This window comes from Schistocerca cancellata, chromosome 8, assembly GCF_023864275.1.
Source record: "Schistocerca cancellata isolate TAMUIC-IGC-003103 chromosome 8, iqSchCanc2.1, whole genome shotgun sequence".
Lineage (NCBI taxonomy): Eukaryota > Metazoa > Arthropoda > Insecta > Orthoptera > Acrididae > Schistocerca > Schistocerca cancellata.
Window position 1 is genome coordinate 461302317 of NC_064633.1, and position 24029 is coordinate 461326345.

At 38.9% G+C, this 24029-nt stretch overlaps 1 protein-coding gene across 3 annotated transcripts in view; it reads right to left on the bottom strand.

Moving 5' to 3' along the window:
- LOC126095246 (FHIP family protein AGAP011705) overlaps positions 1-24029 on the bottom strand; it is a 223759-nt gene that overhangs the window by 112326 nt on the left and 87404 nt on the right. For 2 of the 3 annotated variants that reach the window (XM_049909999.1, XM_049909997.1), the window contains exon 6: positions 22740-22991. In XM_049909999.1, coding sequence (XP_049765956.1) covers positions 22740-22991 — 252 coding nt within the window. The remainder of the gene's footprint in view (positions 1-22739; positions 22992-24029) is intronic. The other variant, XM_049909998.1, reaches the window with a different exon arrangement.

Below are 24029 nucleotides of genomic sequence, written 5' to 3' on the forward strand. Positions count from 1 at the left end.
TCTTGTGTTTTTTTCCATCTGTCTTGTTTTCAATTGACTGCCACATATATATTCAAAGCCAGATACCATACCATTACTAAGAAAATCAGACATACAGTATCACATCAATTTTACTTCCAATTTGGTGTCATTCCATCCCGAATGAGCTGTGTGAAAAATTGGGTTCAGTAGAAAAAGGGGAAGTTTGGAAGCAGAAGGAAAAAAGAGTAATCAACTTTGAAAAATATTACTACTGCCAAAAAAATCCATTCATTACCTAAGCAATCATATTGCTTATTTTGGTTTTCTTAATGGAATGTGTTCTCATTTCAAAGGTCACATCGATTGGGAGATGTGTCAGCTGAGTGGTTCGTATTTTTTAAGTTTCATTTTTTCTTTGTGCTAACCCCTCATTTGATTCAATTTCACAAAAAAAAAAATGAGATGTGTGTAATTTTGGCAATATATGAATAGAGGAAGCCACACCCTTAGGCACTTGTATTTAAAAAAGACAAAAATAACATAAAAATTGCATTTAATTTTCATCTCAAAAATATTTACTGAAGTAGCTGATTAATTACTTTCACCTTAATTACTAAATTTGTTGCATAAACTGCAATAATTCAATCAATAATGATGTGAAGCACAACACTTGTGAAGCAAATATGAGAAAATCAAGTTTTCTTTTAGAAATTCTTATTTTTTGATACAGTCTCTCTTTTTATAGCCTAGAAACTTGCAGAAATACTTGAATACAACCTGAAGCACATACTGTTTCTGTTTCTTGTTTCTTTTTGTAAATAACTTATTGTAGCCTCCATGGGCTTAATGCCTTGTTCCGACAGATCATTTACAACTTTCAATTTATAGACCAGGTGCAGGGTGTCCATGAAATCGTCATTTTCACACCACTGTAAAACATCTGCCTTAAGGAACTCAACTCTCAAGTTAAGTGTGGTAAAAGAATAGTCTCATTTAAGTAGAAACAGATGGGTCAACCCAACTACTGATAATTTCTGGGATTCGATCAATTCCAAGCGAACCCCTTTAATGTTTTCATTTGATGGTTCTCCCCATGGTTCAAATGTATTGATCATTTTCATTTTTGAATCAGAATACAATTTAGTGTCAAAGAATATAAAGGCAACAGATTAAAGAAACAGGTACCATAATGATTCTTAGTTTTTGTAAAGGCATACAAAATAAATCACAGTCAACAACCTGATATTTATAAAGCTTTGAAAGAATGGGGAAACCTGTATACACTGCTTTTGTTGCAGAAAGGACAGAGAACCACACTGTGACATATATATTGACAAGAAAAATGCAAATATCACAAACTTCATTATCTTCCTGTGGTGATACTTCAAATAGTCATTGAACACAAATATTTTCAAGCAATAAATGTTTTTGATAAGCACCTTGCACCTTCTTGGAGCACAGATATTCCAGGAGGTTATACTTCACCAAGAAAAATTGCAGGTAATGCTGTAATTCCCTATAATTCTCTCTAAGTTGCTATCATCTTGAACAAAACTAAGTATCTGAAATACATCAATTGGATCTAAGTTTTCCCTGACTTTCCCATACCAAATTCCAGTTAGGAATTTATTAACACAGATTCCACACCAAGCATTTGGAATTTTTTTAAAAGATTTTTATATTTGGACTTATGTTTTAGAGTCCCTCTTTTCTTCAAAAACAGTTTTGAGAATCACTTCATATGCATGATGCATGCAAGGTTATTACAAGAGGTCTTGTTCTAAAAAGTTTTCCATCAAAACTTACACATTTCTAGAACCTCCTGTACTTGATGCTGTTGTGTCAAAAACTAATGTTTTAAAGTGGAATTGATGATAACATTTAGAGAGAGTTTCATACACAGTTGAAGTCTGCTCTTTTCCTGTTGCAGATAGCAATGCAGGCACTCCACAAAGTTGCTCAGTATCACAATTTAACAATGAAAAAGATCAATTATTGACAACAGTATTTAATTGAATAGATAAAAAATCTACTCACTAAGTGGCGGCACAACACACACGTAAAAGGAGGTTGTAACTGGCAAGCTTTTGGAGCCAGTGGCTCATTCTTCAGGCAGAAGGGTTGAAGTGAAAGGAAGAGGGGTGAAGGAAAAGGGCTGCTTTTCCCCAAAAACTCATCACTTACCACACAGAATGGTACTTTGAGTAATAGAAAACCCATAATGTTTCTTTGACTCGTGGCAGATTGCTTTCAAGTATTTCATGAGAGTAATACCTAAGTAAATAAATCTTCTCCCATAAATGAGCTGAAGACAAAGACTTTGCACTTTTCAAGTCTGCTACCTTTCCTTGAAGGAGACACAGTACCAGTGTGGTCTGGGTTGGGTCGAGAGGTAACAGTCCAGCTCATTCTGCCCTCTCTGTACCTCTCTCTCTGTCACTGAACTGTCAATTCACCCAATCAATTTGATTTAGAACATGAGAACTCATTCGAATTTCTCCTGTAGTAGTAATATTTGGACGATTTACCAACAATTACGAAAAGGATGGATTATTCTTTGAAGGTAAGGTATATAAACCAATCCACAGCACAGACATGGGCTTCCACATGGCACCCTCCTATGCCAGCCTGTTTATGAGCCATCTCGAGGAAACTTTCCAAGCTTCCGAAAACCCCAAATGCCTTGTCTGGTTCAGGCTAATTGATGATACCTTCTTATCTGGACTCAGGGCCAAGACACCCTGTCCTCATTCCTTCAACCCCAATACCTTTTCTCCCAACCACTTCACCTTGCCCTCCTTGACCCAGCATGCCACATTCCTGGATGATGATCTCCTCCTATCTGATGGCTACATCCACACCTCTCTCCACATTAAACCACCAACCACCCCCATTAACTGATTTTGGCAGCTGCCATCCCCTCCACAGCAAAAAAAATCCCTCCCATAAAGCCTGGCCACCCAGGAACAGTGTACCTGCAGTGACAAGAGCTACCTTTCACAGTATGCTTATGGTCTCTCACAAAGGCCTTCACAAACAAGCATGATCTTCCCGTGCCATATCCCCACACACATCCAATCCTCCCACCACCTCGAAGAACCAGCTACAAGGGTGCACTCCCTCATAAACCAATACCACCATGGGCTGGAACAACTGAACCACACCCTTCTTCAGGACTTTGATTACCTATCATAAGGCCCTGAACTGAGGGACGTTCTACCCAAGATCCTTCCACCCCCTCCTAAAGTTGTGTTTCACTGCCTACCCAACAACATCCTAGTCTATCCCTAAGTCACTCCCAAATCCAGTCCCTTGCCACAGTGATCATATCCCTGTGGAAGATCCAGTTGCAAGACCTGCACAGGTCACTCACCTGGTACTTCCTTTTACAGTCCTGTCACAGGCTTAACCTACCCCATCAAGTGGCCGGACCACCACCTGTGAAAGAAGCATTGTCATATACTAGCTCTGTCGCAATCATTGCACAGCTTTTTATACTGGGATAACTACCAACCACCTGTTCCCATGATGAATGACCACCACCAAACTTTGGGCAAGAGCAAAGTGCACCATCCTGTGCCACAACAAGCAGCTGAACATAACATGCTCGATTTTAATGGCTGCTTGGCAACTCAAGTTACCTGTATCCTCCACTCCGTCACCAGCTTTTTTTAATTTTTGAGATGAGAGTTCTCCCTAGAACAAATTCTCTACTCCTGAGATTATCCCGGCCTCAACTCATGATAATCTACTGCCCCACACAATCCACCTAACAGTTTCCAGCCCCTAGATCCTTTGAAGTGGAAAATGACTAAGCAGGGATGGCTAGAGGACAAATGTAAGGATGTAGAGGCTTATCTCACTTGGGGTAAGATAGATACTGCCAAGAGGAAAATTAAAGAGACCTTTGGAGAAAAGAGAACCGCTAGTATGAATATCAAGAGCTCGGATGGAAACCCACTACTAAGCAAAGAAGGGAAAGTAGAAAGGTGGAAGGAGTATACAGAGGGTCTATACAAGGGCGATGTACTTGAGGACAATATTATGGAAATGGAAGAGGATGTAGATGAAGATGAAATGGGAGATGATACTGCGTGAAGAGTGACAGAGCACTGAAAGACCTGAGTCAAAACAAAGCCCCGGGAGTAGATAACATTCCATTAGAACTACTGACAGCCTTGGGAGAGCCAGTCCTGACAAAACTCTACCACCTGGTGAGCAAGATGTATGAGACAGGCGAAATACCCTCAGACTTCAAGAAAAATATAATAATTCCAATCCCAAAGAAAGCAGGTGTTGACCGATGCTAAAATTACCGAACTGTCAGTTTAATATGTCATGGCTGCAAAATACTAATGTGAATTCTTTACAGACAAATGGAAAACTAGTAGAAGCCGACCTCGGGGAAGATCAGTTTGGATTCCGTAGAAATATTGGAATACGTGAGGCAATACTGACCCTACGACTCATTTTAGAAAATAGATTAAGGAAAGGCAAACCTACGTTTCTAGCATTTGTAGACTTAGAGAAAGCTTTTGACAATGTTGACTGGAATAAACTCTTTCAAATTCTGAAGGTGGCAGGGGTAAAATACAGGGAGCGAAAGGCTATTTACAATTTGCACAGGAACCAGATGGTAGTTATAAGAGTCGAGGGACATGAAAGGGAAGCAGTGGTTGGGAAGGGAGTGAGACAGGGTTGTAGCCTCTCCCCAATGTTATTCAATCTGTATATTGAGCAAGCAGTAAAGGAAACAGAAGAAAAATTCGGAGTAGGTATTAAAATCCATGGAGAAGAAATAAAAACTTTAAGTTTCGCCGATGATATTGTAATTCTGTCAGAGACAGCAAAGGACTTGGAAGAGCAGCTGAACGGAATGGTCAGTGTCTTGAAAGGAGGATAAAAGATTAACATCAACAAAAGCAAAACGAGGATCATGGAATGTAGTCGAATTAAGTCGGGTGATGCTGTGGGAATTAGATTAGGAAATGAGACACTTAAAGTAGTAAAGGAGTTTTTCTATTTGGGGAGCAAAATAACTGATGATGGTCGAAGTAGAGAGGATATAAAATGCAGACTCTCAATGGCAAGGAAAGCGTTTCTGAAGAAGAGAAATTTGTTAACATAGAGTATAGATTTGAGTGTCAGGAAATTGTTTCTGAAAGTATTTGTATGGTGTTTAGCCATGTATGGAAGTGAAACATGGACGATAAATAGTTTAGACAAGAAGAGAATAGAAGCTTTCGAAATGTGGTGCTACAGAAGAATGCTGAAGATTAGATGGGTAGATCACATAACTAATGAGGAGGTATCAAATAGGATTAGGGAGAAGTTTGTGGTACAACTTGACTGGAAGAAGGGATCGGTCGGTAGGACATGTTCTGAGGCATCAAGGGATCACCAATTTAGTATTGGAGGGCAGCGTGGAGGGTAAAAATCGTAGAGGGTGACCAAGAGATGAATACACCAAGCAGATTCAGAAGGATGTAGGTTGCAGTAGGTACTGGGAGATGAAGAAGCTTGCACAGGATAGAGTAGCATGGAGAGCTGCATCAAACCAGTCTCAGGACTGAAGACCACAACAACAACAACAACAACAACAACAACAGGTCCTACAACCTCCTCACAATTCTAGCCCCCACACCCTCATCATTTTCACACTCTGCTGACCGACCCACCAGTCTTTTCTGTCTCTGTTCCTTTTCTCCCCCCCCCCCCCCCCAATCCACCAAACACTGCCCAAATATATCACACATCTTATTTCCGCATGGAATAAAGGAACCAAATGGGAGGGGGTAGAGTGGGGATGGGGGTGAGGGAGTAGTTGGTGTGCAAGAAATATTACAATAAATTTTTTAAAATGTCAAATAAGTGCCACCCTAAGTTACAGGTCTGTGGATCTCACACAAGTACAGAGGGTTGAAAGTTCCTTCAGAAGATCCAACATTGACCTGAAATGTGTTAATCATACAACTGCAGGATTCCTTCAATTTTACAGTCCCTTTCACTTTTCAGGAAAGGTAGCAGTCGCAGCACCTACAACGTTTTCACCTTTAGTTTGTTTACAGAAGATAATTTATTTGCTGGAGTATTACACCCATTAAATAACTGAAAGCAAACTGCCATGTGTCACTCTGTTGTAATTTGCAGGTTTCTAAATTAATTGTGCCTCAAACTGGCATACCAGTATTGTGGGAAGAAATGATTTATTGGAAAAAGCATCAATTTTGAAACAGGAGGAGTGTAACTAACAGCAAAAATTTGAAAATTTATATTAACAATGGCACCAACTACAAAATTACACTGGATTGTCAGTAATGGCTCATAAGCAAAAAGTACACTGGGTTGTCAGTAATGGTTCATAAACAAAAAGAAACAGATTTTCAAAAAATTGGGACAAAGTACATGATAATGTTTTGATAAGACAAAATACCTCACAGTTAGCAGAGAAAATGATGACAGACCCCTGAAAGTGGAGGACAAAGTCTTTGAAAGGGTAAGAGACTTTAAATATCTTGGGGCTATACTAAATGAAAGGAACGAGATAGACCAGGAAATTAACGCATGAATACAAGCAGGAAACAGGTCAACGTTTCCTCTTGGAAAGATGTTCAAGTCCTGGCTTCTGTCGAGATCCTCAAAGACCAAGATCTACAAGACAATAATACAGCCTGTAGTCTTATACGGATCAGAGACCTAGACCATCACCCAAAAGATGGAAAGGAAACTCCCGACATTTGAGAATGCCATCCTCAGACAGATTTTTGGGCCAGTGAAGGATGGAGGCGAATGGAGGAAAAGAAAGAACTATGAATTGCAGGAGCTATACTAATCAATGGGCATTGTGGTAGTGATCAAAGAAAGAAGAATGAAGTGGTATGGACACATAATGCATCGAGAAGGCCAGGTCATCAGGCAGGTAATGGAGGAAGAGATCAGAGGCAAAAGACCACGGGGAAGACGACGACTCCGATGGACTGATCAGGTCACAGAAGATACACTGGGGCTGTCTCAAGAAGAATACATAGACCAAGGACACTGGAGAAGGCTGATTGGGGAGGCCAAAGACCAACTACAGTTTGTGTGGCCAATGCAGTAAGTAAGTATATTGATTCTGAACTGTCCTGTCTTTGGAAAGGAAAGAAAATCCACTACTATGTCAGTGGTGATAATCTCATGCTTCTTTCAGTAACATTTTAAAATATTAGTTTTTGAAACCACAGAATCAACTACAGGCAATTTCACAGATATGCTTTTAAAAAAAAAAAAAAAAAAAAAACACGCTCTTGTATCTACTTTGTACACATCAGATATATGAAATCGTTCCCAGAAATGTTTTTGAAGAAAAGCTGACCTGATGAAACACAGGTCTGTCTCCACTGATCTTTGTGGGAGGGTGGGTGGGGGAGGGGGTGGGGGGGGTGGGGGGTGGGGGAATCAAATACACTTGATCTGCAAACGATGTCAAAAAATTACAACCTGCAATCCAGAACACCAAGGTCAAGAAACAACTCAAAAACCTTGATTTTGTTCAAGACTCCTAGAGAGAACAGAAACTCTGAGAAGATTATATTGAATTCTTAGAATTAACCATAATGTGTCTTTTGAAAAATTGTCTTGTGGAGTATCCTATGCCATAGAGGTTGTACCTCATGCATGATGGATGATGGCCGGCTATTTACTGCTTGAAATGTTTATGCTATTTGATCAGTTTGAACGATCACCCCGAGAAGATAATGCAATGTGCAATATTTTTATTTTTTTTTATCACTATATATTCTGCAGCTGCGAGAGCTATGGCCGGCAAAATCATAAATTAATAATCTTGATGTATTATTAGTTCACTGTATTGTTTCTTGCCTATTCTTCTAAATTTCTGAAATTATTTTCAACTTGTATATAAGACAACAAATGTTTTATTACATAAACATATACAATATATTGTTAGTGTGGAAGCATTCTGAATACTAAAACAATCTAACTGCTGTATCTACACTCCTGGAAATGGAAAAAAGAACACATTGACACCAGTGTGTCAGACCCACCATACTTGCTCCAGACACTGCGAGAGGGCTGTACAAGCAATGATCACACGCACGGCACAGCGGACATACCAGGAACCGCGGTGTTGGCCGTCGAATGGCGCTAGCTGCGCAGCATTTGTGCACCGCCGCCGTCAGTGTCAGCCAGTTTGCCGTGGCATACGGAGCTCCATCGCAGTCTTTAACACTGGTAGCATGCCGCGACAGCGTGGACGTGAACCGTATGTGCAGTTGACGGACTTTGAGCGAGGGCGTATAGTGGGCATGCGGGAGGCCGGGTGGACGTACCGCCGAATTGCTCAACACGTGGGGCGTGAGGTCTCCACAGTACATCGATGTTGTCGCCAGTGGTCGGCGGAAGGTGCACGTGCCCGTCAACCTGGGACCGGACCGCAGCGACGCACGGATGCACGCCAAGACCGTAGGATCCTACGCAGTGCCGTAGGGGACCACACCGCCACTTCCCAGCAAACTAGGGACACTGTTGCTCCTGGGGTATCGGCAAGGACCATTCGCAACCGTCTCCATGAAGCTGGGCTACGGTCCCGCACACCGTTAGGCCGTCTGCCGCTCACGCCCCAACATCGTGCAGCCCGCCTCCAGTGGTGTCGCGACAGGCGTGAATGGAGGGACGAATGGAGACGTGTCGTCTTCAGCGATGAGAGTCGCTTCTGCCTTGGTGCCAATGATGGTCGTATGTGTGTTTGGCGCCGTGCAGGTGAGCGCCACAATCAGGACTGCATACGACCGAGGCACACAGGGCCAACACCCGGCATCATGGTGTGGGGAGCGATCTCCTACACTGGCCGTACACCACTGGTGATCGTTGAGGGGACACTGAATAGTGCACGGTACATCCAAACTGTCATCGAACCCATCGTTCTACCATTCCTAGACCGGCAAGGGAACTTGCTGTTCCAACAGGACAATGCACGTCCGCATGTATCCCGTGCCACCCAACGTGCTCTACAAGGTGTAAGTCAACTACCCTGGCCAGCAAGATCTCCGGATCTGTCCCCCATTGAGCATGTTTGGGACTGGATGAAGCGTCGTCTCACGCGGTCTGCACGTCCAGCACGAACGCTGGTCCAACTGAGGCGCCAGGTGGAAATGGCACGGCAAGCCGTTCCACAGGACTACATCCAGCATCTCTACGATCGTCTCCATGGGAGAATAGCAGCCTGCATTGCTGCGAAAGGTGGATATACACTGTACTAGTGCCGACATTGTGCATGCTCTGTTGCCTGTGTCTATGTGCCTGTGGTTCTGTCAGTGTGATCATGTGATGTATCTGACACCAGGAATGTGTCAATCAAGTTTCCCCTTCCTGGGACAATGAATTCACGGTGTTCTTATTTCAATTTCCAGGAGTGTATATACAATCTTAGATAGTAAATCCTGATCTTGTCTTCTCTGAGGATTACTCATCTCTGTAAGACAATGAGCGTACGGAAGACTTTGAACTTCTGCTCTTTAAGGGGAAAAAAGCCAAAATTTAACTATGCGAAAGTTCTGCAACACAGTATGGTTCTGTGTCCCTTCTGAAGCAAAAACACTATATTTGGATGTCAGTATTCTGCAAAAAAAATTTATAAATAACAGGTTTTCAATTATGGTATCCCTCATCTGCTTTACAAAAACTGAAAGATCATTTAGCACCTGTCTCCTAGTCTGTTGCCTTAGCCATCTTTGATCCTAATTAGTCCTCAGTTTCAAACAAGGAAATGGTATTAAATTGACTGGCAGCACCATCAGAAAAAAACATTGAAGAATTGATGTAGGAATTTATAAAATCCCAGAAATTATAAATTACTGGATTTAACAATTTGTTGCTAATAAATTAAGTGTATTTTTAACGTGACTGATTTGGGTGCTACTTTCCTCTTAAACACCCTCTCTCCACAACGACATGCAAATGACGATTTTGTAACACATTACAACCAGTTCTTAAATTAAAAATTTTACATCATCTGGCTGAGGGAGGCATCAAGCTCACAAAGGACTACAATAAATTACACAAATATGAACAATATGTGCTTCAGTTGAGTTAGAGGATGATAGTAAGTGTCCATGACATACAAATAGACATTAACAAAGAACAAAAATTTTTATTAGGCAATATATTTTCTTGTCATGCTTGGCTAACAAATCTCCTATGGAGTTTGAACACATTTTATGTTCTTAAATTTAGAACAGCTATAATAATCATTAAGTTGAAAGTAATAAAGTTATTGGTTTATCAGCCTCTTCTGAACAATATTTTTGAGATAAAAAGTAATAAGATTTTAACATCCCCCCCCCCCCCCCCTCCCATATGTAGGGGCTGAGTGACATCATCTCCTTTTCCTGCTCAGGCCACATTACATGCAACTCCTTTTTCTGTACAATGGAACTTTGGGAGGATGGGTAACAAAGGAAGAAAAGCAAACTTGAAAAATAAAGTCAACCTAATGTGTACAGTATGAACCATACACAAATGCTACAATTACATGAATCAGTGCTATTATTATCACTGGCTACTTCGTGGATTTTACATTCTTCACTGAGAATGAATGATGGTTACAGAAGACTTTACTCACGGATCTGTCTCAAATATTACCCATCGTAAGCTGAATACCGATAAAACAAAAACACATTATGTGTCACTGTTAGCATTTACTTCTGAAACAGAATTTAAAAGAAAGCAAACTGTAAAGATGTTAACCAATTTGGACAAGATGCACAACACTCTTAAAACTAACTACTCACTCACAATATATGAAAGATGCAACTGTCTTCATTAAGCACAAACACAGACAGACAATATGTATTTGCTGTGCTCACTAAACAGCAGCATGAAGATGATACTCATTATTTTGTGAGATGTGAAGAATCATCATTATGAATTAACCATCACAAGTTGTATGATGAACTCATAGTAAAAATGCAAGGATGCTGATCAGAGAAGTTTCATTAGCAAACTAGGACCACTCTATTTTGACAGTGACACATTTCAAAATAAGTGCGAAATGTTTGGCAAAAAAGACTTCATTCTGATACCAGAACACAAATAAAATGTCACATTTCTATGGAGTATAAGACTCTGTTGAGGAGACAACAATTTGCAATAGTTCACTAAAAAAAAGTAGAGGGAAGTTATTATTAGTAAGGGAAATCACACTGTTGAGAGTTAAAGATATAAAGAAAAACATTAAGAAAACATTTAAAAGTTACAATTCATATACTTTCCAACACAGTTCCAGATAATCTATAGTTATTGCTACTTGGTGAAATATATGATTATTCGAGAAATGCACCTGTCGGATGATGCAGATTGTTTTACAATTTACAGCAGCAACCACCCAGCACAACAATGTACATCATAAACACCCTGGAGTAGTTTGTAACAAACTTGGTATACTGACAACTTATTTTCTAGAGCACTCTTAGGGGTGATAATGATGATGTTTGGTTTGTGGGGCACTCAACTGCGTGGTTATCAGCGCCCGTACAATTACCCAATCTTTGCTCAGTCCAATTTCGCCACTTTCCTGGATGATGATGAAATGATGAGGACAACACAAACACCCAGTCATCTCGAGGCAGGTGAAAATCCCTGACCTCGCCGGGAATCGAACCCGGGACCCCGTGCTCGGGAAGCGAGAACGCTACCGCGAGACCACGAGCGGCGGACGCTCTTAGGGGTGAAGTGGAAGTATAAAGAGCAAGGGTGTGGGAGACGAGGTGACATGTAAAAATGATAAACGAGAAAAAAAGGAACTATGTTAGTCTCAAATCTATAGCTCACAGGGTTGCTGAGCTGATGGGCGACAGTCGTGAGGACATTTTACGACTAAGGATGCAGGTGGCAGTAAGAATCGTCAACAAGTAATGCCTCTAGAAATTATAAGACCATAAGATTTTACTTATAAAGTTATCACAATACCATACCAACAGCCTTGGCCTTAACACCACCAATAGTAATCTAAAGCTAGAAACAAAATTTTGCACTGTAAATAAGACTAAGCTTTGCAACATAAAACTGTAAGAAACTCTATGACAAGTAATATCTTTAAATTTTCTATTTGAACACGTAAGAGACAATTGTTAAATATGCACAAGTAAATATAAATCATAACTTTTTAAATTTTACACTAATTTTGATGAATGTATTACATTAGAGGCACAACTTAACAGAAAGATATCTTAGCCTCTAAGATCTAGGTTATCTATAAGGAGAAGCAGCTAAACAATTACACTATAATCATATAAGAATACAAGAATACAAAGAACTTCCACTTACCAAGTACCAGGAAATGCACACATGACCAAACAGTGACAAAATACTTGCTTTCAAAAGCAATGTTATTTCACCTGACAAAAGAGCAAAAATGACTGGAGGAAATGGGATTATAGAGAACAAGAGTGAAGAAGTCATTTGGTATGCCACATGAAGGAACATAGCAAGGCAGAACATGATTTCTTTCTCTCCTTTTTCTGCCCTACTTTAATTTCCAGATAAAAGTGTTTGCTCCAGTCCTTTCTTCTCTTTCATCAAATCAAGTAATCTCAAGTTTAGTTAGCAAGCAATTTTTGCCATAGTTTATTTTGCTGTTATTCACTAAATGCAATTTTTTCTATCTTTATTATGATGTACGATTTTTAAATTAGAATACTAGGAACTTAACAAGCAGCAATCTCTACCGCATACAGAATACTGTTACCAACATTTGCACAAATAATACAATTGATAAACAAAGGAATTCAACAAACATGAAGCCAAAACTTATCTAAACTCATCGTGCAGTATGTTTAGCACACTGCACATGCAAACAGAATGTACTCATATTTCCAAGAAAAAGAGCTCTCCATGCAACACACTTTGCGAGATGGGAAACAGCTGGCCCCTACAAAGAAACTTAACCGAAAAAGTTTTCCTCCTGCTTCTAGAATCATTGACGCAAAGATTAGCCTCAACAAACCACTATTTGAAGTGATACACCTCTGACTGTTCAACTTGAAAACTACTTTATTCATTTATGATTGACTTATGGAGCAATCAAATAGGTCTTTAGGTTTGCCTGCATACTTTAGAATGACGCAAAATTTTGTAGACTTTATTCTTCATCAAACCAATCCTTCACTAACACTTCTTACTATTTCTTATCTATCATTTGATATTTTGAATTTTGTGCTTGTAAAAGTTTCTTGAACAGCACGTGTCTTTAGTGCGCACGTAACAGAATTGGTGGTGGGGGGTGGAAAGCAACATCCAACATATTCATTTATTTTTAGCTTAATACAGAAGGTGACTCAATCACTGGAGGCATACGACAAACTGCATATTTCTATCAACAATGATACATTCTAATGGATCTGTGACATGTCAACCATTAAGATTTGCATTCCATGGATAAGGTTAAGGTTTTAATGTATGGGTGCCATACACTTCAAGTGAACCACACAAAACCAGCAGTTGACCATTTGTGTATTTCTGATTACTTTTCATCAAATAGCTAATGAAAAACCTTCCCCAGTCCCACTCAAGACAGTTACTAGCGACGTAATGACAAATCATGGTGCAAATACACTATACTCCTGGTGAAAGTACGTTTTTTTCCATATTAAGTGACAATATACTTTACCTCAGAGCTAAAAAACTTTTCAATTCTGTAAATGGTGAAGGTTTTATACAACTGCAAAAACCTTCCCGGCATTTTAAGACATTAAAGCCAGCAAAAAACAACACAGTTTGGAAAGATCTTTGATGCGCGGCAACATTTAGACTGCGTGTTTTGGCATTATGACTGTACAAACTGAAATTCCACCAAATACAGCAACAGGAATTCCACCAAAATACAGCACAGTAGCTTCCAAAGCACTGAAATTGAGACTGTGATGCACTTTTGTCAGCCAATCATAGCTCGTGTCACATGATCTCACCAGCCAATGACTGCAGGTATTCAGATCATAGGGCAGATGATTTAATCAGCCAATAGCAACATCATTGTTAAGTAGCATGAACACACAAATGGAACAAAGTTAAAGGTTTAAATTAATATACATACAGCATAGCTACCAGAAAAGCTAAGCTTTCACAAATAATACTGGTCTTCAGAAATTTTTTGCACTTTTTTTTCCTGGGGGTGTGATTAGGCAGGGTCCTAAGAACACAACTTAAATTGCAGCAGCTGAACATTTCTGACAAGCACAATTATAAATTTCACTGCAGTGCACCAAACATTTCGCGGGTTACCTGGCTGACTGTGTGTTCCATCGATCCCTTCGACTTTTCCATAGAACAGCCAATTGCCGTGGTGCAATTTTTCAAGAACTCACTTTGCACTATTTTTTGAAGGATAATTATACTTTTGCCATCATTATCACATAATTTGTAATAAGAACTACTAAAATAAATATGAAAAACTAACCTCGAGCTTCGTCTTTCTTAAAGTGTGTTATCCTTTAAGATACATCAAACACAAAGTTTGCAATGAAGATTAGATGGGTAGATCACTTAACTAATGAGGAAGTATTGAATAGGATTGGGGAGAAGAGAAGTTTGTAGCACAACTTGACTAGAAGAAGGGATCGGTTGGTAGGACATGTTCTGAGGCATCAAGGGATCACCAATTTAGTATTGGAGGGCAGCATGGAGGGTAAAAATTGTAGACGGAGACCAAGAGATGAATACACTAAGCAGATTCAGACGGATGTAGGTTGCAGTAGGTACTGGGAGATGAAGAAGCTGGCACAGGATAGAGTAGCATGGAGAGCTGCATCAAACCAGTCTCAGGACTGAAGATCACAACAACAACAACAACAACAATCCTTTAAGATACATCAAACACAAAGTGGCAGGTCCACAGCGTTAAGTTTTGAATGAGAGCATAATGCTCCATGATTTTACAAATTCATTATACATTCTCGTACATAACATAATTCACCACACGTAAAAGGAAATTTACTTTGGAAGTACTAACGCTTATCAAACCATCATTCGGAATATTTTCTAGCGAGCTATTACAAATGTAAATAGTTGTGACATCATGCTCATCCAAAGGAGGACCTCGAGAAAGACACATTGAAAGCAGTTTGTTGTTACGAAGTATTGCATAGCCTTAGACACATTTTACTGTTGGCAGACATTTCTGTGTGTTTTTTTGGTTGCTGTAAACAGCACATTTTCTTTGCAACTTAAGTTTCATCTTTGTGTTATTCTCTTGTTTATGTTTCATTACTGCAGCAGCAGGCTAAAGTAAAATTCTTGGTTAAGTGTTATCTGTTCTTACCAGTCATAATTACAAAAATTTCACTGAAAGCTAAAAACTGGAAAATTCCCAGAAGTCTAAAAATTACCAGGCTTTTCCTGTATTTCTTCTGGATGAAAAAATTCCCTGGTTTTTTCACAATTTCCATGTTGTCCTCAGGCATGTACACCCTGCTTTACATCCTGCAGACGTTTTCTATCTTTTCTTGATGACCTCTTCAATTCTACACCAGTACGAGGTGCATTCAAGTTCTAAGGCCTCCGATTTTTTTTCTCCGGACTGGAAAGAGATAGAAACATGCGCATTGTTTTAAAATGAGGCCGCGTTCATTGTCAATATGTCCCAGAGATGGCAGCACCGTACGGCAGATGGAATTTTACCGCCAGCGGCGAGAATGAGAACTGTTTTAAATACTTAAAATGGCAACGTTTTCCTTACTTGAACAGCGTGCAATCATTCGTTTTCTGAATTTGCGTGGTGTGAAACCAATTGAAATTCATCAACAATTGAAGGAGACATGTGGTGATGGAGTTATGGATGTGTCGAAAGTGCGTTCGTGGGTGCGACAGTTTAATGAAGGCAGAACATCGTGTGACAACAAACCGAAACAACCTCGGGCTCACACAAGCCTGTATGACGACATGATCGAGAAAGTGGAGAGAATTGTTTTGGGGGATCGCCGAATGACTGTTGAACAGATCGCCTCCAGAGTTGGCATTTCTGTGGGTTCTGTGCACACAATCCTGCAAGACGACCTGAAAATGCGAAAAGTGTCATCCAGGTGGGTGCCACAAATGCTGACGGACCACATGACTGCCCGTGTGGCATGTTGCCAAGCAATGTTGACGCGCAACGACAGCACGAATGGGACTTTCTTTTCATCGGTTGTGACAATGGATGAGACATGGATGCCATTTTGCAATCCAGAAACAAAGCGCCAGTCAGCTCAATGGAAACACACAGATTCACCAACACCAAAAAAATTTCAGGTAACTGCCAGTGCTGAAAAAATGATTGTGTCCATGTTCTGGGACAGTGAGGGTGTAATCCTTACCCATTGCGTTCCAAAGGGCACTACGGTAACAGGTGCATCCTACGAAAATGTTTTGAAGAACAAATTCCTTCCTGCACTGCAACAAAAACGTCTGGGAAGGTCTGCGCGTGTGCTGTTTCACCAAGACAACGCACCCGCACATCGAGCTAACGTTATGCAACAGTTTCTTCGTGATAACAACTTTGAAGTGATTCCTCATGCTCCCTACTCACCTGACCTGGCTCCTAGTGACTTTTGGCTTTTTCCAACAATGAAAGACACACTCCGTGGCCGCACATTCACCAGCCGTGCTGCTATTGCCGCAGCGATTTTCCAGTGGTCAAAACAGACTCCTAAAGAAGCCTTCGCCGCTGCCATGGAATCGTGACGTCAGCATTGTGAAAAATGTGTACATCTGTAGGGCGATTACGTCGAGAAGTAACGCCAGTTTCATCGATTTCGGGTGAGTAGTTAATTAGAAAAAAAATCAGAGGCCTTGGAACTTGAGTGCACCTCGTAGATCTCTTCCCAGCATTGATAAAGTTTCTAATCAATTAGAAAACTTCCAAAATTTGTTAGATTAGCTGATAAACTTCCAAATGAGATCTAGATTATTTCTTAATTCAACATACGATTGTACTGAGAAAGAATTCAGGCAACCATGCAGAAACACATGCATATACATAACGAGTTTGTAAAATGAAGTAGCAGCTTCTAAAGCATTCCTGAAGAATTTGTTGATATCCTTAGAACTGCCAGATTATGGGACCCACAGGATTTCAGATAAGAGGAAATTCTCCTCTGACAAAGAGTCCACTTAGTGACTGCTCAAATATATATTTTGAAGTGATTTCAGTGAAACTATATTAAATCTATACACACAGTTCTTCTATGTCATTCCCCACCCTCCTGCCCCTAGGTCTTCGTCCTGACCTGTGGCCCCACAATCTTGAGAGTCACTGTCATCATCTGAGAGCCATCAACAAGTAGGAGCACCAAGTAAAACTGTTATCTCTAAATATTTAAATTTAATTGTAAATTTTATTACAACATTATCATTCTCTAAATACTTTTTAGCACCTATTACATTATAAACACACACAGCCAAAAATAAACTACAGTATAAACCATTCAAGTTCAAGCACTCTACACAGTAGCCAGACATGTTGTTGCTTAGTTTTCATCATCCATGCAGACAGTTTCCAATTCATATCAAAACCCAACAGTACAGGTAACAATGGAGTTCCAACAAAGAGTGATGTCACTAACAAAAACACTAGACACAAACAAACAAAAAAATACACAATGACTGTCAGCTATCATACACACACTATAAAGTAAACTGAAACCCCCATCATAGGACACTGAAAAAAGAATGGAAGATTATCGGAGCATGCCGATTATCACTCCTGTTTTTCACGAAAAAGATATTCTTGCGTGTTACACAAAACAGCATATAGTCGCCGATAATAATTCACATTCAAATAACCTCAAGCATAAAGTAACCTTCAGACCACAATATTCATCTTCAGAAAGCATCTCTATGTCACACCACAGTGTTAGCAAACAGGTGTACGTTAACATCTAAAACGATTTCCCTTGCAAGAACTGACGCAGCAAACTAAAAAGCATTGGGAGTGCTTACAGGAAAGTAATGTTTCTTCCTCTTGTTTGTACATCCATTTACAGAGACAAAGAAATGGCAGCATTTTATTGCAAAAAAGTACAACTGTGGCTTTTCTGCACACTACACCAAAACTAATACCACAGTAAACTTACTCATCCTAAATTAAAGAACACAGTATCAACATATATGTTTTACTAACAAGTTATGATGATGACAACTCCAGTATATCTGAACATCAAAAATCTGGGTCTCTACTGCCCATATTAAAATACTTGAGAGAAAAGTGTGATTCAGAATGAATAAAAGTTAAACATATACACAGTAAAGCAAATATGTATAAAATACCCACTAAAACACACACAAAACATCAAAAACTTAGGTTAGGTTAGTTCTTCTAACTTTTATAAAATAAGTACAGAACTTGTTACTGCACGAGATATGCATGGCTATCTGACCACTAAACTAAAAATGAATGAACCAGCCACTCTCCAATACAGTAATTCTTCCAACTGCAAAGTATAGCCAAAAGTCTCGGAAAAATCACAAAATAATAAAACACAGATCACTCTCTAGTATTCCATTAGAATATTATGTACTGAAATGCAAATTTCACAGGCATCAGTAACAAGTGGCTTCTTCTACTTCATACAGATAGGACACAGTGACAGTGACAGTGACCTCTATCTCTACAATCAGAACTAAGAATGCGATAGATGGACAGTTCATACTGAGTATAACTTTTGGTTATTTCCACTGGAAAACAGGCAAACAGCCAGAAGGCAAAATACACTACTGCTCATTAATTTCAGTACACCCAATAAATGACATCTAGTTCTCTGTAGATAAGGTCTAATACCATGGGTACGGTTGAGGAAGCAAACGAATAGTACAACAGTTGTACACGTCATGATTTTTATTTGTGGTCATCGAGATACGACAGTATCCGACAAACAATGTTGTGAACATAAGCATTATGTACCTATCTGATATGTTTATTTACCTGTTTGCCAATGGACACCACATTTGGTGCACCTGTGTTGTTCCCTGTAGTGATGTGATGTCCACAGCGAATGGCAAGCACTGCTACGAAATATAAAATGTGGTTCCTGCACGTCAGTTCCTTCGTGACACTGCAGTGTGTGCATCGCTAATACGGCTCCGTGAGTGGAGATATCCGTAGAAAAATGTGCTGCAGTTGTAGCACTTAGCCAAGCAGGTTTATCTATTCGCCAAATTGTAAAACAGTGTAGTGTGTCTATAGGGGGGAGTGCAACACTCTTCACCACCAGAAGACAGCAGTTAGATATAAGGACATACCGTGACCAGGACTACCTCTTAAAACAACTAAAAGTGATGATAAATATATCAGAATTACCAGTAAGAGAAATAGATTCAAAACAGTGCCCCCAATTCATGCAGAATTGATAGAAATGAACAGGACAACAATATCTGTTCCAACAGTAAAAAAGGAGACTGACTGAAGCTGGCTTGAAAGGATGTGTGACTGCAAGAAAACTCCTTCTTAGACCCATAAATAAACAGAAGAGACTTTAATGGGCTAGAAAACATTACAATTGGACACTGGAAGAGTGGAAAAAGGTGTTATTCACCGATAAATCAAAATACAAGATTTTTGGAACCAGAAGTAGAATATTTGTTTGCCAATTTGTAGGGGAAAGGGTAGCCCAGCAGTGTGTTCTACCTACAGTTAAACATAGTGGAGGTTCTATTACAGTTTGGGGATGTTTTGCCAGGGATAGAGTTGGCGACACTGTGAAAATAGAAGGATGTATGGATCAGAAGCAATACCAACGCATACTTCAGTATGATGCAGTACAAAGTGGATTACGCTTAATAGAGAAAGGGTTCACCTCACAACAGGATAACGACCCAAAACATCGGTCCACATACTGTACGAACTACATTGCATCAAAGGAAAAACAGAAAGAAGAAGAAAAAAAAAGTGCAAATAATGGTTCAGCAGATCAGACTCACAAAAATAAATTCCTGGTTCATGTCTTAGTCTCCTCTCTTCTGAATTTCTGGAACACTAATTTTCATGCATTTTTATGCCTTTGGTCACAAGTAATATGTTTTTCTGACCCTAGTAGAGACCATTATTAGCTGCTCAAGTGCCCTCCCTAAAATTATGAGTGATTCTCTTCTACCCCCACAGTTTGTTCCATTTCACCTATATGTCTAAAAGAACCAAACTAGGCACTTTCCAAAAATTCCCAGACATGGTGACACCATACTGCAAGGGGTATATATCAAACCTGACTTGAATTTCAACCCACAGCATCTATTTCCTGATATCTACTCACATTAAAAGTACTTCTAGGATGCAGAGGAACCCAGAAGGTATCAAGGGAGGAATGTTGGCAGAAAACAAATTTGTGATCGTTTTGTAGAACTATATATGTTTTAATTGTTGAAAGCAAGCATTTCAGATGAGGTAGGCATCATTCATTCACTAGCATATAGTACACTTCAAGTATGGTTTTTATTTTATCTTTGAAATCTGGACAATTAAGCCAAAATTCCCCATTCCCTATGACACACAATTTTCCTCCACAGCACAGAGCAATGATAGATGTGGCATCCCCAGAGGTTCCAATAATAAAAAAACTACTGGTACTAACCAACCACAGCTCAGAAACTCTAGTGCTTTTAAAACGTACACCTAACCAAGATTAAATAAGTTTCACAGGTGCTTGCCAATTGACAACCCATAGTGCATGTGTAGCTTATAGAATGGTACAAAGATGGCCCTCCAAAATCAAATAAGGCTTAATGAAGGCAAGGAAACAGTACCAGATGTGTCCACATCACTTTTCATTATGTCTATCCACTATTCAATACATACTCTTTACAGTAGAGGTAGTGGTGGTGGTGGTGGTGGTGGTCAGACCACATCCCATTATCTATTTATTGCTCAGGATATACTGATATTTTAGTAATGAATAATTTTACTTTCACACATAATTCTCCTTTCTAATAAACAATTATTTTTGTCAAATATGAATGCAGGAATAAATTTTATAAATTCTGGAAATGAACTATTATAATTTGTCAAAATTTATACATGGAAATAAATTTATGGCCTAACCAACAGGAAGTATTCAGTATTCACATCTGCAATGCTCTATTCATGGTAAAGACTTGAGCCATCACTTAACCTTGAACATGCCAAACATTCTAAATATATAACTGAAAATTAGTTGTTAGTCATTCAATGGTTCACATTCATTGAAACATTTCTTTATTTATTCCTCAAGTGAAATTGATGCCAATTCATACTTAAAATTATGTTTACTGTCTATCATACCCCGTAATTCAGTGGGGAAATCAACATACATCTTCAGTGTCTCATAATTTGCTATTTGGACTATCACAGTAATGTCAATCTTAGTGTCAAGTGTGACGTGATTGGGTAAAATTTGTCAACAATATGCCAGTTACGAACTGAATAAGAGACCCCCCCCCCCCCCCCCCCCCCCCGCAAAAAAATCAGGGCAACAGTTTTAGAATCTCTGTATTGTAAGCATTAAGAAATATCGAAAGATAATTGTTGTATGCTTATTTTCAATGGCTGAAGTGACATACTGACTTCTATAGCTTTCAAACATCTTGTGTTGACACCCAAAAGGGATCAGACCTCACCAACTAATAAGTTTCATTTGAGCAAGGGGAATTCTGACAATAACATAATTCTAGTGGTGGATCTGATTTTGAAATATCCAGAGTTGATGAGGGCTCATTCCATAATTCTTCATTTGCATGAAGTGACCAGGATGAAGTACAAAACATGATTTGAATTAGTGCCAAATTTTGGTAATTACAGATTTGTTCTATTACAGATGTGCTAGTTCATTTGTAAGATAATGTAAGTATAAGTTTTAGTTTGTTATCTAAAAATCTCTTTTTCTTTGAAAAAGTTGTTTTAATAATGTGCATTCAACTTATTAGTGTACATAAGTGTGTTACTTATCAGTGAAGAAATGTTTATAGTTAATAGAGCAGGCTTAATAGTAAGTTTTAAAGTTCTACAGTTTATTTTTAAACTGGATGGCAATTTTCATCTGATACCTTCAAAAAGGAATGGCATTAGAAAGTTGAAGTTATAAATCATAGAGATGATTTTTACTCCAAGTAATATATAATTTTTTTTATTGTTTATAAAATTCAGCTATTTGCTAAAGACAAACTTCACAATGAAGTGAATGAATTGCGAGAGTTATTATACATTGTCAATTCAAAGGTTGTCTATTGGAAATTTAAGAAAATTTACCAAATTTTATCCTTACTGCAGATTGCTGCACAACAAATAGTGTGTGTGCATGAACTTATATAGAAAATTATTCTGTATGATATTAATGAATAAAAATATGCTGTGTATGCAAATTTTATAAATTTTTGCCCCCAAATTAAGTACAGAAGGTATTAAGGGTAGAAGGAGTACAATTTAAGTCTTTTAGGATATCTGTAACATGTGGTTTCCAAACTCTTTTTCTGTATACAAATGCCCATAAACGCTGTACATTCAATCTTATACATAGTTTTTGTTCTTTGTTCTAGCAGTATTGATGATATTAAATCTCATCTTATACACTATATTAAGTTTTTTTCATTGAACACTTCTGGATATCACGCAGTTCTTTCCATATTCATTTCGACTATTTCAGACCACTTAAAAAAAGATACAAGAAATTAAATAATTGTCAAAAGATATAAATGTAAGCTACAGCAGCAGGATCATCAATTCTAGTAACATGTAATCCTTACTCTGAACCCAACCATATAAATTACAGCTGGGTTCAAGCAACCCTTACCTGTAATAATGCAGGACCTAGAACAGGTACAAGGAAACCTTGCTGTAAGAATTCAAGGAGCTGTGCTCCTACTGTTGGGTGAGCAACTTGTACAACAGCATTACAGAATTCAACTGAATTGAGGAATGCCGACAGCTCTGGCAAGGCATCAACATCGTCAGGCGTTAGACGATGCCAGTCATCAGTTGCAACCAGCAATTTACGTGGCAGGCGTGAGTACAAGCCACTGAGACCTGTTGCCAGCACCTGAGGGAAATCACAGATTTACACTACTTGTTAGTATTTATTTAGTTTGTTGCAGTTTTTGATATGTGGCACTAACACACAAAATCCCCTCTGCACTATAAATGGAATAACATTTGACATGTTTTGAAGGTGCTTATTTAGCTAACTACCTCAATATAACATAATGAAAATGTAGTGTGGTTTGCAATGGACACTGTTGCTTTCTTGTTACTGGAACAATCACTGTAGTGTGCAAAATAATTTCTCGATACATACGTATACAACTGCAAAAACTGTTATTCCCATTAAGCAATTTTTGTGACACTGAAATCATTATATTACTGAAAATGGAGACTGCTCCATTTACCAGCAATAACACAGCAGCACACACCATTAGGCATATTTCTAATGATATAAGAAATATCACAGAGTTGTAGAAATGCTCTTTGGTATACAGGCTCTCAATCGTTTTAGCTTAGAGATATAGCTCTGATGCCCAAGTTCCTTATCTGTGATAGTTTTCTCTTAATAGTAACTGGTTTTGTGCGATACATGTGTTTTTAGTGAACTTGTAAAGAAGACACAGCCAGATGAATTCACATTACATATTCCTTTCCTAGTAAGTCACCTTAATGGCCTTTCCCAGCAAGCCATCTTAATGGGCAAGTTTCATGATTTTCAAAATATAGCCTATGGCATAGACATAGCGTTTTATTTTGTAAGTTAAGATATTTTTATATTACTGAACAATGCATTTTGATCATTCTTTGTTTCGCTGTTGTTTAATATAATTTGATAATTTCTCATCATGCTGAAGAGGACACACACATTTATGGATAAACTCTGAGAAAAATATACAAGCTTTTGTCCCAGTACAGAACAATGGAAAGCAGGATGTATGGTTTGTTGCCCATGTTAATATCATATAATGGCACCATCATCTCGGAAGTCCACCTGAAGACAAAGAAATATATTTATGTAAATTTATGGAGGGGGATGGAGAAAGGAAAGGAAAGGGAAGGAAAGGAAAGGAAAGGAAAGGGATTACTGATGTCAGCT